Here is a 14,406-nt window from a genome sequence, read left to right as displayed (position 1 = left end):
ATAATAATTTAAAAATTCACAAAATAAGAAACGAAACAAATGATTCTTGCGCAGAAAGTGCTTTGGCACACCCACCTACTTTTGTTATATTTCCTTTTCGATCAAGACACGAACACCAAAACTTAAATATGATATTCTTACCTCTCACAAGCTCCCACTAACGACGTCGTTTTAGCTGATTGACTTAACGTATATATTAGAGAAAGGCAATCTTGATTTTTTTTTTTAAAGTTTTCAATTTTTATTAGTTTCTTTTCCACTTTCAGTGGTTGCCTTCCACAACGCTAAAACAGAGTCAATGGCCGTCTTTTCCCCACGGAAGCAAGACAAAGAAGAAGAAGAAAAGCACTGTCCTTTCTTACGAAACCCATCACGAAGACTACGATGATCACAATCACCTTCTTCATCATGATCCTACTTTCATCTTCCTCTTACGCAGAAGACGACGTGCTCTGTCTCAAAGGCCTCAAGAACTCGCTCACCGATCCTTCAGGCCGGCTCACCACCTGGTCCTTCCCCAACTCTTCGTCTTCCTCAATCTGCGAACTCGCCGGAGTCTCCTGCTGGAACGAGAAGGAGAATCGCATCCTCTCCCTCCACCTCCCGTCGATGCAACTCTCCGGTCAGATTCCCGAATCTCTCAAACTCTGCCGCAGCTTGCAGTCTCTGGACCTCTCCGGCAACGAAATCTCCGGCGAGATTCCTCCAGAGATCTGCTCGTGGCTCCCTTACCTCGTCACGTTAGACCTCTCCGGTAACAACTCTCCGGCTCGATACCTTCGGAGATCGCTGACTGCAAATTCTTGAACGGTTTGGCTCTCAACGAGAATAAGTTAACCGGTCCGGTTCCTTTTAAGTTAACCGGTTAGACCGGCTCCAGCGACTTTCTCTGTCCGACAACGATCTCTCCGGTTCGATCCCCGCCGACCTCTCCCGTTTCGGAGAAGACGGGTTCGCCGGCAACGACGGACTTTGCGGGAAGCCGTTGTCGAGCTGCGGAGCGTTGAACGGTAAGAACGTAACGGTCATTGTCATCTCCGGTGTGACGGGAGCTGTCGGGTCGTTGTGCGTCGGGTTCGCCGTGTTCTGGTGGTTCTTTGTCAGAGACGCGAGGAGGAGGAAGAGGAACGGTTACGGCGCCGGAGAGTCTAACGACGACGGTGATTGGATCGGTCTGTTGAAGTCGCGTCAGCTTGTTCTTGTAACTCTGTTTCAGAAACCTATCGTGAAGATCAGATTGGTTGATTTGATTGTCGCTACGAACAGTTTCGATTCCGACAGTGTCCTTGTTGTCTCTTCGAGAACCGGTGTTTCTTACAGAGCTGATTTGCCTGACGGGTCAGCGCTTGAGGTCAAGAGGCTTAGCTGTGGGTATGGGGTTGGTGAGAAGCAGTTTAGGTCGGAGGTGAACATGTTAGGTCAGATGAGGCATCCGAATCTGGTTCCGCTTCTCGGGTTCTGCGTTGTGGAGGAGGAGAGGTTGTTGGTGTATAAGCACATGGGTAACGGGACGTTGAACTCTCGGTTGCGGGGTTTGGATTGGCCGGGTCGGGTTAGAGTCGGTGTTGGAGCGGCTAGAGGGCTAGCTTGGCTGCACCATGGATGTGAACATGCGTGTATGCATCAGTACATTAGCTCAAATGTGATTCTTCTAGATGAAGATTTTGATGCTCGTGTTATAGATTATGGTTTGGGGAAGCTAGTAGTGAGTTCTTCTCGGGACTCTAACGATAGCTCGTTTAGTAACGGAGATCTCGGTGAGGTTGGCTACGTTGCGCCCGAGTGTTCGAGCACTATGGTTGCGTCTTTGAGTGGGGATGTGTATGCGTTTGGGGTTGTGCTTCTTGAGATTGTTACGGGACGAAAGCCGGTTTCGTTTGACAGTGGTGAAGATGGGTTTAATGGGAGTTTAGTGGATTGGGTGAGTAAGCATTTGAGTAATGGGAGAAGCAGAGATGTGGTTGATAGAAGTTTGATTGGTAAAGGATATGATGATGATGAGATCATGCAGTTTTTGAGAATCGCGTGTAGCTGTGTTGTGTCGAGGCCTAAAGAAAGACCATCGATGATCCAAGTTTACGAGTCTTTGAAGAAGTTGGGAGATCGATATGGTTTCTTCTCTGACCATAGTGATGAGTTTGTTTCCACTGATGTATAACAAAGAACACCGAGTTAAACTGATTTGAGAGTATGATGATTATGCTGCTGCTGCTTTGTAAGTACAAAGATCGATGCATTCTTTACCACATACTTGCGTAATGTTTTCACTTTTAACTGTGGTTTTTTGGTTGTGTTGTTATAGTTCTCTTCTCTACAACCTAAAATACTAACAATATATCTAAAAGTATAATTTACAAAACCGAATTAAAAAAAAATGCACAAATATTTTTCTATTTTAGGTTAAACTTGGGTTTTTTTTTATCGGTTTTTGATTTTGAACGCAAACAAAATCTGAATTGTTTTGGATTTCATAAATATAGAAAATGAATCTGAATCCCCTAAATCCGAATCGATCTGAAAAAAAAAACTCTCGTTCTTAGACCCTAATAACCACTTTCTATGCATTTCGATTGATTATGCTACTACTTTTTCTCTTGTTTGAATGAGTAAGTTTATAGGGATTTTAGAGTATTTATATATGATTTAAATACTGTTACTTTACCTTTTCTCCTAAAATTAAACGGACAAAATTTATATTTAAATATTATAAATATATTTTTTAATATAAACAAAAAAAACTAAAAACATAAAATAAATATCCATCCGGTCGGACGGGTCAAGATCGAATAGTATCCTTAATGTTTGAGTTCCCTGAATGATAAATGAATATATTTAATTGAAAGTTTTATATGATTTGTATCAGAATGAAAAATTCACTATTATTTAAACATAAATTTTAAAAAATCTTATTTAAAATTTAATGAACTAGACATTTTATAAATATTTTGAAATCCACTCTTATTAAAAATATTTTAAATTGTAAAGTTTATAGGGATTTTAGAGTATTTAGATATAATTTTTAGTTAAAAAAAAATAAAACTCAAATCACATAGTCTTAGGTGATATTCTAGAATGGTTTAACAAAAATCACTTTAATATTTACAATTTATTAAAATCATCTGAAACTTCATTAGAAATGAAATCATCTCAAAATATAGATTGAATACACCCACCTCCTAATAGATTGTTTCTATTCAGTAAATAAACCACCCAGCCGTTGTTATATAGCATGTGCAGATCGTTACTAAAAAGCATGTGTCCATTCGAACATGAAAACACTTAGTGGAGTTAATCGAAAGAACCTTACTAGTAGATCTAGCTCCCACAGTCAACATGAAAACAGATTGAAGGAAACTTAACTCTTCTTTTTTTTTTTTCTTTTTTATCAAAGAAGGAAACTTTACTCTAATTCATCTACTCTCTGCCTCTTTTCTTTACCGTTCCCCTCTTCTCATACGCAGTCACGTCAATAAATGTTCATAATCGTTTTTTAAAGATTTGGCACCGCTTGATAAAAATTTTGCAACCACAGCAGATAAAATCACTCATGCCGAAGTCCAATACCAAGTGGGTATATACACAATGTTTAGACAGTTGAAACGAATATGGAACTATAACAGTTCTTAGACCCTAACCACTTTCGAATGGGGGTATAGCAATGAAAGGACTCTAACAAAAGTTATGTTACCATTTTAAAATTCACATAAATGTTGGAGAATGGATACACGCCCAGTTAAGTGTGATTGGTCAGTAGAATGCAGGATTTAGGATATGACAATGGTTAAACACAAGATAGAGAATGAAAACAATAGGGGGCAATGTCAAAAACACAAGAGCTTAAACATAAGCATATAAAATAATAATAGTGTCTTAGAAACAAGTCTGACAAACGAAGAGATGAATAAAACAGTCTTGAGACAAAAAAAAAGATAAAAAGAGATTACATAGACGGATCACAACCTAAGATAAAACAAAAGTAAAGAGTTTCCACATCTCAAACTTGGTCAGATTAACTTAACCTGTAAAATTGTGAAAATCAAACAATCTGTTTCTGTAAGAATAAGTGTGTATAATCTCAAACTGAATGGAATATTATAATAAACTTACACTTGATCTCTGAGCACACGCGTTTCCTCAAGTCTTAAACATTCGTTTGGTTGAGTTGGACTGAGCTTGGACGATAAGGGGAAGAGGAAACAAGTGGGGGACGAGCAGCTTTGTAGAGTTTGTTATAAGAACGGTTTTCGAGTAAGAGAGCTTGTCCGAGGATGACGGAGGATTTGAAGGAGCCGTCTTGTCCAAACACAAAAGCCTTGTGAGTGGTCTGGGTTTGGTCTAGTTCAAACAAGACAGCAAGTTTGTTGTCCTCATCAACAAGGAAGCTCCCACCAGAAGATGGATAGAGCTGAAAACCGTAGCTACAGAAGGGGCCCGGGTCCATTCGCAAAAACTTGCTCCAGGACGCACCGTTGGGGTCGACAGTAAGGGTAACCCAAATCTCAAAAAAGCCAGATTCATAACCACCAAAGAGGACCGCAAGCTGCTCATCACCACCACCGCTAACGAAGCTTGAGAGGGTCACAAGGTCACCATTGAAACCATCGAAAGAGTCAAAAGGAAAAGGGAGGCGTGGTCCAAACCTCTCTTTGGCAAAATCAAAACAGATTAAGAAAATTTCCTCCTGTTTTAACACGAGTCCTCTAAAAACTCTTTCTGCAAGATGATGAGCAAAAAAGTAGGTGTTTCCCTTGACAGACACGCCTCGCTGATCCATATCTATCGACCACTTATCCTTCACCACATCGAGAACCCTCCATGAATTAGACCTAATTTCATAGATTTCGCACACAAGCTCGTGTTTGCGTTCTGGTCCAAAGGTATCCGCTAAACTCATGATTTTGTGGTTGCGCTGCGAGTCTGAGCCTGAGCCTGAGCCGCCGTCGTCGTATCCGATCGCGAACCTGTTATTTTTGTTGAACTCTTCTCTCGGTTCGATCCACCTTGTTTGACACAGATAAGGGTTCCACAACACCAGCTTCGGTTCCTCCTTCTTGTCCTTAGCCACGCATAACACCAACCCATCGCAGTGATATACTTTGGATACCTCCAACTCGTTGAGCAAATCTACCTCCTTTACCGAGACATCAACAAAATCTGCTTGGAACCTCTCCAGAGAGTAGAGCTTCGCATTCATCGTCAGATACTGTTGCGGCTGCTGCGCTGCTGCTTCTTTCTTCTCCCCAACCAATTTCTCACCGACATTGCTCATCGTCCAAATATTAGGGTTTTACTCTGTAATCGTAATCTTCTCTATTGCTTTGGTCGTGTGTTTCTATATATATATATACCCAATAATTTGCCTAGATACACCGTCTGCGCTGTCAAGTGGGCTTCGTATAATTTGAGGCCCGGTAATTTTAGCAAGATACTTAACCCATACAAAAAGGTCTTGTCGGTTTCACTTTGATTTTATTTATTTTAAAATGTCTTTCATATCTTAAGTTTTAAATATTTAGTTTTTTAAATATATAAATTTCTACTTCTGTTTTTTTTTTTCTTTAAACTCTCGGTTGCGGGGTTTGGATTGGCAGGGTCCTCTCCAATGCACACTGAAGAAGTGTTGTAGTAACATGTAATGAAATAAAACTACCCTAGCTACGTTTTCGTGAATACTCTGAAAGAAGAGAGTGAAAAATGTAATCGGATTCAAATATCACTTTGTTTTGCAACAAATCATGTTAGAAATGCTCTTACAAGAAAAGAAAAATTCAAACTGTAGTACTACTAGTGCAGCTTGACAAGAGTGTGGATGTTGGATGTTCCTCTGGGCTGGGCTCCCTAATTATTTACGTTAGGACTTCTCTACGGTGGGCTTTGTTGGACCTTAAACTAAAACTATTGGGGTCAAAATCTATAATCCAGTTAAGGTGTAAGGTGCGTTTGCAAATAGTCGAGTAATATCGGACCATTTTTGTTAATATACATTAACTCTTCTCTTCTGCAAGCTTTTATTCTTCAAACGAAGAAGAAGGAGAAGAGAAGAAACAGCGAAAATGGCTTCCAAGAGTTATCATCCACTGCATCTGATCATCCTCTTTGTCTACGCTGTTGCTATCTCATCATCTTTTCTCGCCGTCAGATCACACGAACAGTTCCGTAACTTCGATCTAACTCGTTTTCGATTTCTCGATCTAGAAAAAAAAATTAATTTAACCAATCACCGTTGATTTCGAAACTAACCGTCTAACAGGAACAACGGAGACGAAGAGATGAGAAGCCGCGGCGGCGGGGGGCGAAGGCTCCTTCTAGGTTTCAAAGAGACTCCAAAAGGAAGCAACGTCACCTTCGAGTGCTCTCCTTCAGGTCCTTGCGTCTCCTGCAATTCCTCCGAAAAGGTTTCTCTAACTCTCTCTCTCTCAAAATCCAATCGAGAATCTGCTTCACTGTAGATCTAGGGTTTCCAGAAGTTAAGCTCAATCAATGCGATGGATTTTGAATTGGTTTCTTGTTGTTATTGTTGTCTATTGTAGAGAAAAGACAAGTATCGTTGCAGCGAAACTGGTTATCGGATTCCTTTCAAATGTAGAGAGGTGAGAGGAGGAGGAGGAGAGGAAGCTTCTTCACACAAGAAAGATGCAGAAGAGACGACGCAACAAAATGATCAAGAAGTTGTTGATGCGTCGGTGAAACAGAGGAACCTGCGTGATGACGACTCTTCTTCTTCACCGGCATCGAAAGCTAAGAAGTCTCAGTCTTACAAAACTTACAGAAGCTGTGTCCCTTCTGCGGATGAGGAGAGAGTGTCAGTTCTTGGTTTCGAGGTAAACATAATAAGAACAAAGATATTTTGTTTCCTTGGTTGATTTTGGGTCCTGAGTCACTGACGTGAGATTATTTTTTGACACATATAAAATTGGACAGGCGGTTATGCTAGGACTGTTACTCGTAAGTGGATCCGCTGTATATTACAGAAAGAAACAGATAATACCGATGGCCGGAGTATCCAGTGGAAGATCACAGAGCAATTCCCGGTTTTAAGAGAAAACCTTTTTCCGATTTATGTGAGAAACAGAGATATTACTACGAGTGTATAGAATATAAGCTTTTAGGGGCCTTGATATAACTGGATTACTTGTTTCTTTAGATGATGACTGATTGTTTATGAGATCAATTCCCATTTGAAAAAAGATGTTATCACTTGCCTTTAGAAGTCTGTCATTAAGTATATGATTACTTGGTGTTTGATGAGATGTGGTGCGCTTTCTCTAGAGACTATAGAGGTTTTGTGCTAGCAACATATGAGCTTTTGTTATCATGATATGAGAATTAAGTTGAGTTCGAACTAACCACTTTGAGTCCAATAGATTTTGCAAAAACTATTAACATTATGGGTATAAACCATTGTTTGTCAACACTAAGCGAACAGAGGCAAGAGAGCTCTGCTCATAAGACACAAAAAAAAAACAATAGTCACAGAGATATGCTTGTGTGCCATTCTATAGGTGCACTCTACTTTGTTTCATGTTACAAAATTGTGTATTACCCATTTACTCTTTTATCTTAAGATGAACGTCCACTCCACTGAAAATATGTCTTTATTGAGTATAATTGCTTGATCTTGAACCTTTGTTAAGAGTTTTGTTGCAGGAAGGGGTTTAATGCAAGAGATCAGTTCAAGTAAGTAACAGATGTGTCTAGATAGTCATTTCGACTTTGAGAGCATGTGAAGTTCTGCCTCCATGCAATATTAGACAATGAAGCATCTCCTCCCTATGCCTCTGTTTCTAGCTTCCAAATATACTTTTACACTCTTTTTAGGTTTATGTTATTGATGTATTTCACTGTGAGTTGATGAAAATATTGGTTGAAAATTTTAGGCTTCCCAAACTTTGAATAGGTTGCATCCTTGCCTCTTGGTGCATTTGTGGCTTGGAATAAATCTTTTTGGTTTTCTCACATAATACCATAAACATGCACTATTCTAGACCAATCGGCAAAATCACATCCACTCGATGATGGATCGTTCTTCTCGACTTAATTGTTTCAGCTACATTCAACTTTCTCACTCACTGCCTACTACACATTGATATTCTGATGCTTTTCTCCTCCAGACTGATTTCTACTTTAAATCCATCTTGCGTCACCTGCATGCTAGACTTAAAAATTATAACGTTTGAAACAATTACGTATTATAGACAATATGATCAATGGCGTTCCAAAAAAAAAGACAATATGATCAACGCATATATTGTTTTAATCAATTTGGGGGTTAAAGTATCAACATAGCCATTTAAAATTTAGAGACTAAGACAAATATTACGTCTTGCTATAATAAAGATCCGCTTTGTTTGAGTAAGATTTTAAACTGTATGCTCATGTCTCTCTCTTAAATGTAAGTTCATAGGTTATCCAGTAAATAATATAGTGGCAAAAAATTAATTTCACGCTTTATAATCTAACATATTCCAATAGCAAAGAACATTGTAGGATAATGAAACACCACATCTCGGGAGACCAAAATCTTCTTACTGTCAACATCATAAACTTTGTAACCCTTTTTACCAAAAGGATAGCCAAGGAAAACACACAACCGACTCCTTGGGCTGAACTTATCTTTGTTTCTTGGCATGCGATGTGCATAGCAGGCCGAACCAAACACACGAAGCTGGCTAAGATCAGGCTTGCGTCCATGAAGAATCTCGTACGGAGATTTCCCTTTGTGAATAGCAGATGGAGTCTGATTAATGAGATGCGCCGCAGTAAGTACAGCTTCACCCCAAAATTTGACAGGCAAACTTGCTTGAAACAATAAAGCTCTAGACACGTTGAGAATGTGTCTATGTTTACGCTCCACTCGACCATTCTGCTGGGGAGTATCAACACAAGAGGTCTGGTGGATGATACCTTTTTCACGAAAATAAGATGTGAGACACATGAACTTAGTCTCATTGTCACTCCTAACAACCTTGACCATCTTACTAAACTGCTTTTCAACATAAGCAACAAAGTTTGTAAGTACTTTGCGAACTTCCGATTTCTCCAACAACAAGTATGTCCAAACGGCTCGTGAGAAATCATCTACAATAGTCAAAAAGTACAATGCACCGCAAGTGGAAGGTTGACGATACGGTCCCCAAAGATCAACATGAATCAATGAAAAAATGTCATCTGATTTATTAGAACTATCGGGAAAAACTCCTCGAGTTTGCTTGGATTTAAAACAAATATCACAAGGCTGAGAGCCAACAGAAGTAGAAGAAAACATAGGTAAAGCCGAAAGCACTGAAAAACTAGGATGCCCTAAACGCCGATGCCACAAAGTCTGATCAGATGAAGCCTCGACTGAGTGTATCTTCGCGGTAGCAACATCCGTCAAGTAGTATACCCCATCACGCTCTTCACCGGTTCCAATCAGAGTCCTCGAGAAACGGTCCTGTAAAACACAAACATCATCAGTAAAGGTCGCAAGACACTTAGTTTGTTTCAAGAATTTTGAAACTGAAAGCAGAGTGCAGTTTAACGCAGGCACAAAGAGGACGTTTCTCAAAGTAATTTTGCTTGAGAGCTGAAACACTCCCATACTGACGGCGTATGTCTTACTACCATCAGCAAATCCCACCGAACAAGATGGAATAGACACAACATTAGTCAAGAGTGAGAGCCTCCCAGTCATGTGATGAGAAGCTCCAGTATCCAAAATAAGATTACCACACGTTATCTTACCAGACAGTTTATCCGCACTGGACTTTTCTTGAATCATCTGAGAGAGAACCTTCCATTGATCAGATGTAAACTCAGGAAAAGCAGACGAGTTTGAGCTAGTAGCATGTGCAGTAGTAGCTTGTCCTCTTCCACGTCCACCAACTGAAGAGCCACGACCAGCTCTTCCACGACCACGACCTGAGCTTGCTCTGTCTGAGCGTTCCTGAAACCAATATGGAAAGCCAACCAACTGCCAACAGTCCTTCTTCTCATGACCACTCCTGTTGCAATTAGAACAGACAAAACCACGATCTCTGTTTCGTAAAATAGACGAATCAGACCGTGAACTTCCTTGACCATCACCACGCGAAGCAGAGTCTGTTGTACGAGCAAGAAACCCGACTGCATCTTGTTGACCATCACGACTTCTAGACGAGTCAAGCCTTTGTTCCTCCCTGATCACTTTCGAGTACACTTCTCCAATACTTGGTAGAGGATCCATTCCTATGAGTGACGTACACAAACCCCCAAAACGAGAATCATCAAGACCCATGATAAATTGATGAACCTTGTCATCGTCTCTTTCCTTCACAATCTCGTTTGCAGCTCCGCAAGTGCACAACGGCAATGGTCTGTAAACAGCATATTCTTCCCAGAGTGCACACAATCTACCGTAATACTCCAAAACGGTTTGACCCTCTTGACGACAAGCAGCTTGTTGAGCCTTGATCTGATGGATCCGGACCTTGTTCCCAATTGAGAACCGCTGCTTGACCTCAGACCACAACTGAGCCGCATCTGAGACGAACATCACAGAAGCTTTCACCTTGGGTTCTATCGAAGATCTTATCCAACCTATGATCATTGAATTGACTGCCATCCAATTCTCATAATCTGGACTTTCACTTGAAGGTTTCTTCAGAGTACCATTGATAAAACCTATCTTACGTTTGGCTTGGAGTGCGTTGAGCATCTCGTTAGCCCACTGGTTGTAGTTATCACCGTCCAACATGACTGACGTGATCTTAACACCGGGATTATCCGATGAGAACAACATATACGATGACGCAGGAACGGCGGAATTTGAGTCTTTTCCTGCATCTGATACGTCTGATTTCACAACACCTTGTTCACCAGACATCTTCACGAAAGAAGAACTTGTTCAAACTATGAACTCTCACGAACACCTTGAATTGAGATCTAAAGCTCTGATACCATGTAGGATAATGATATTGAACTCAACTTGCTAACTTGTTTATTACGTTTCACAGAGAACATATATATATACAATGAGAATGACCGACTTAGACTTCTAGTATTTATCTCTAAACCACTCGTATATATCCTTTATAAATCAGGATATTATACTAACATATCGGACAGAATATACTACACCAATAAACATAATAGTAGACAAACTTGCAATGGTGTTTGAAGTTTTCCCTCAACTGTATACTATGTTGATCATGTAAACACGTTTTAAGTTCGAAATTGATCATGTAAACACGTTTCTGTTTTGCGAAATTTAATCATATTGTTCTGTATATCTATATATGGATATACCCAGATTAATTCAAAAAAAAAAAGAAGTCTCGTATAGACTGAAACGGCCACCATATTACTAGTGGAGGTTGTGTACATGATAATATATTAAATTTAAAATGAATAAGTAAATGCCATTTTTTGTTACTTCAGCTTGAAGCTATTAAGCAACACAAAGGCATAAGATTCCCTGGGCAATTATACGGCTACTCTTTTAGGAAAGGTAAACAAATTTTGAAGTGGGATTCATGTACATTATGGTTATAATTTTGATTGGTGAGATTAATATGTATCATATGTTCTACGAACTATGGCCCTAAAATATATATGTATTATGGGATACATGACACTCATGACAGTAAGCTCTCCATCTGTTGGAAATTTTCTTCTCTTTTTCTTCTCATGAACACTAGCTCCTCTTCTTCCTTTTCCTTTGTAATAAGTGGCTTACCAAAATTTGTTAAATTTACACACAAAAAAAAATTACGGCTGCTATGTGACAGTGATATAAATATATTCGCAAGGAACAATTTTTAATCATGAGTCTAGTCAATGTTGTCATTCTCATCTTTATTTCAGCAAACTTTAAAATATGCATAAAATCTTAAGATACATAAAGAAGGGTTAAGGTGGTTAACGCATATATGTTTGGCTAATGTAAAATATTGCTAATTACCTTTTTAGATTATTCGAAGTTTGCTGTATGTGAGCCCTTATAATGAAGTTTATGTTGGTTTCTTCAAGTTCGGAAAATAAGCAACAAGTGATATATCAAGTTATAGTATATGGTGTAACAAAAATACTAGATACATAAGAGATGGTGGTTAAACGGAACTAGGTAGATACTATATGTGCATATGTGCAAAATATCATGCACACACGCGTATCCAATCAGTAGGTAAAACTTTGTGAAAATAATGGAATATACATACTTGAGTTGAGTGTAATTCTTAGATATTTATAAAATATGGCTGTACATTTGTAATATATAAATAATGGTATGCATGGCATTGTTTTGTGCTTAGCTTTACCTTTTGGATACGAAAGGGATGAAATGCAGTGAGAAAAGTACAATATCTAATTTGAGTATATTACATAAAACTGCGAAAATATACGACACCACACCAGAAAAACACACACAAATACTTAAACTCGTATCCGAACCTTCTCATGCACATAAAGCAAAGGCTACTAAATATATTCCCTCCTTGTCACGTTTCAGACCAGCTGTTCTAGATATCATTCTCTAACTCTCTCTTTTTCTCCAATTTTTAAAATTTTAATTCTATGATATTAGAGTATTGTGTTTCATTCTGGTATATTTAGATTTTTGGGACAAAAAGAGAAAGACATAAAAATACGGATTCATGCTTAAAGATAATATTAAAAATATATCTCACGGAAAAATATAAAGATTCATAGCCTAGATTATCTTTCTCTCTATCCTAATGTTTCGAGTAAAGTTCACCATATTAAAGAGAATAAAAACCATCGAACATATAAAGAACACCAACCATCCTAACTCATCAAAGTGATAGACGCTCTCTCTCCCTCTCTCCCTCTTGCTTTTGTTCCCACTCTTCTTGGTTCTCTATTATAGTTTTTTTTTTTTGAAAAAGAAAATTTAGGTTCTCTATTATAGTTTCAAAAAGAAAAATCGAATAAAACCTACTACTTCGATCGATGTTAGGTTCTGTCCTTATTTCCACCAACCAACGAAGATAGGAACCAAAACAAAACCCACAAGGCTAGAAACCATGCGAAATCTCCAGTCCCTTCGTCTCCATTTGTTTTCTCGTACACTGTTTACGATCGGTTTAGTCACTCTTCTAATGATCGATTCGTTTGCAATACAAAACAACAACAAAGCCAACACAACAAAAGAGATTACTACCACTAGGACGATGACCAACTCCATTACACACGGTAAGGAGCATGAAGATGGAAGAAGACATGGTGATCTTAGCTACGCTGCCAGCAAAAGAAAAGTGCCTCGTGGATCCGATCCTATACATAACAGGTTCTTTACCGATTTCTTATTTCATCTATCACTTTCACTTAACAAAATTTTGCATGTCTACTATGTATGTTGTTCTTTTCAGCAATATATGTTATAGCTAGTGATAAATCCATGTTGTTCGTGTTTCGTTTAATTAATAAATCGAAAGAAATCAAGCAAGCTAATTTATTCGTGAATGTATATTTGCGCATTTATATTATTATGTATAAGCACTTGTTTCTGGTCACCATATACATATACTTCTAGCACAATTTTACTTTAAAAATGAACTCTTTGTTTCTTTTAGTTAACTCAGATTCGGCGAGACATATAACAGAGGCTCTCAAAAGGCTGTCTGCTAGCTTTATTCAGTCTCTACGTTAACAATCTTGTTTTTAATTACTCATCATAAAATGTCTTCTTTTAAAAACTTTCTTTTTCCCTTTATGGAAGCTTTAGCCCTTTAAATACTCTCTTTTCCACCTTTTTCTTTCACCTCATATATTAGTTTTATAGACGAAACCACTTAAGATCTAAAATAATATTTTTGGAAAACAATATAGTTATATCACTTCCATGTTTATTGTATCAGCGAGTCAGTTGACGTTTGTATCAATCGATTAAGGTTTTATTTTTCGTGTTTGCTCAAAAAAAAGGTTTTATTTTTCGTATTTGTTATCAGTTATTAAAAATTACAGAGAATAAATAAAATATTCAGATTAACTAAGTTATATAGTGAGTTTTAAATCTTAATCTGTATTATGTTTGACCAAAAAAAAAAAAAAATCTGTATTATGTATACAGGAGAGCTGGAAAATCAAGAAGGCCACCGGGAAGAGCATAAGTACGGTGAAAGCTTGGGGAAGAGAGAGAAGTATTTGTTGGCAAATAGGTCTTGTAAAATGCTGTTAGATTCTCTTTTCCCGTTCATTTGGGATCGAATCTCCTAAATATGCTCAAAATATTTGTGACCCTACACTTCTGTTTCTTTGAATGTTTTGTTTTTGTACCTAGCGAAGAAAGATTATTGAGTTATAGCAAGAGTAGTGGAAAACCCTATATAAAAAAAGTATAAACAATTTATACAATTGCCAAGAAACAAAAGAACAAGAAGTATAGGTACATGCAATCCAGTTTTCTCACATTGCACATCTTATATATAT

At 38.3% G+C, this 14,406-nt stretch overlaps 4 protein-coding genes across 4 annotated transcripts; 3 read left to right on the top strand and 1 right to left on the bottom strand.

The window, feature by feature from the left end:
• The first annotated feature begins 243 nt into the window (after positions 1–243).
• On the top strand, positions 244–2,309 carry LOC130505770 (probable LRR receptor-like serine/threonine-protein kinase At1g69990). Its single transcript, XM_057000373.1, is given in 3 exon segments — positions 244–757; positions 760–858; positions 861–2,309. Coding segments are annotated over 3 exon segments (1,770 nt in total). The 5' UTR covers positions 244–384; the 3' UTR covers positions 2,159–2,309.
• Positions 2,310–3,819: 1,510 nt separating this feature from the next.
• LOC108823366 (F-box/kelch-repeat protein At1g24800) lies at positions 3,820–5,314 on the bottom strand. Its single transcript, XM_018596545.2, has 2 exons — positions 4,108–5,314; positions 3,820–4,019 (listed from the first exon to the last, which is right to left on the bottom strand). Exon 1 carries the CDS (start codon positions 5,267–5,269, stop codon positions 4,142–4,144), a length of 1,128 nt encoding a protein of 375 aa, XP_018452047.1. The 5' UTR covers positions 5,270–5,314; the 3' UTR covers positions 3,820–4,019; positions 4,108–4,141.
• Positions 5,315–5,979: 665 nt separating this feature from the next.
• LOC130494496 (uncharacterized) lies at positions 5,980–7,204 on the top strand. Its single transcript, XM_057000374.1, has 4 exons — positions 5,980–6,151; positions 6,251–6,395; positions 6,531–6,821; positions 6,922–7,204. Exons 1-4 carry the CDS (start codon positions 6,054–6,056, stop codon positions 7,036–7,038), a joined length of 651 nt encoding a protein of 216 aa, XP_056856354.1. The 5' UTR covers positions 5,980–6,053; the 3' UTR covers positions 7,039–7,204.
• Positions 7,205–12,753: 5,549 nt separating this feature from the next.
• On the top strand, positions 12,754–14,258 carry LOC108825869 (CLAVATA3/ESR (CLE)-related protein 26). Its single transcript, XM_018599224.2, has 2 exons — positions 12,754–13,264; positions 14,048–14,258. Exons 1-2 carry the CDS (start codon positions 13,002–13,004, stop codon positions 14,085–14,087), a joined length of 303 nt encoding a protein of 100 aa, XP_018454726.1. The 5' UTR covers positions 12,754–13,001; the 3' UTR covers positions 14,088–14,258.
• The last annotated feature ends 148 nt before the right edge of the window (positions 14,259–14,406 follow it).

Source organism: Raphanus sativus, unplaced genomic scaffold (genome assembly GCF_000801105.2).
Source record: "Raphanus sativus cultivar WK10039 unplaced genomic scaffold, ASM80110v3 Scaffold2568, whole genome shotgun sequence".
Lineage (NCBI taxonomy): Eukaryota > Viridiplantae > Streptophyta > Magnoliopsida > Brassicales > Brassicaceae > Raphanus > Raphanus sativus.
This window is presented reverse-complemented; position numbering and strand designations above follow the sequence as displayed.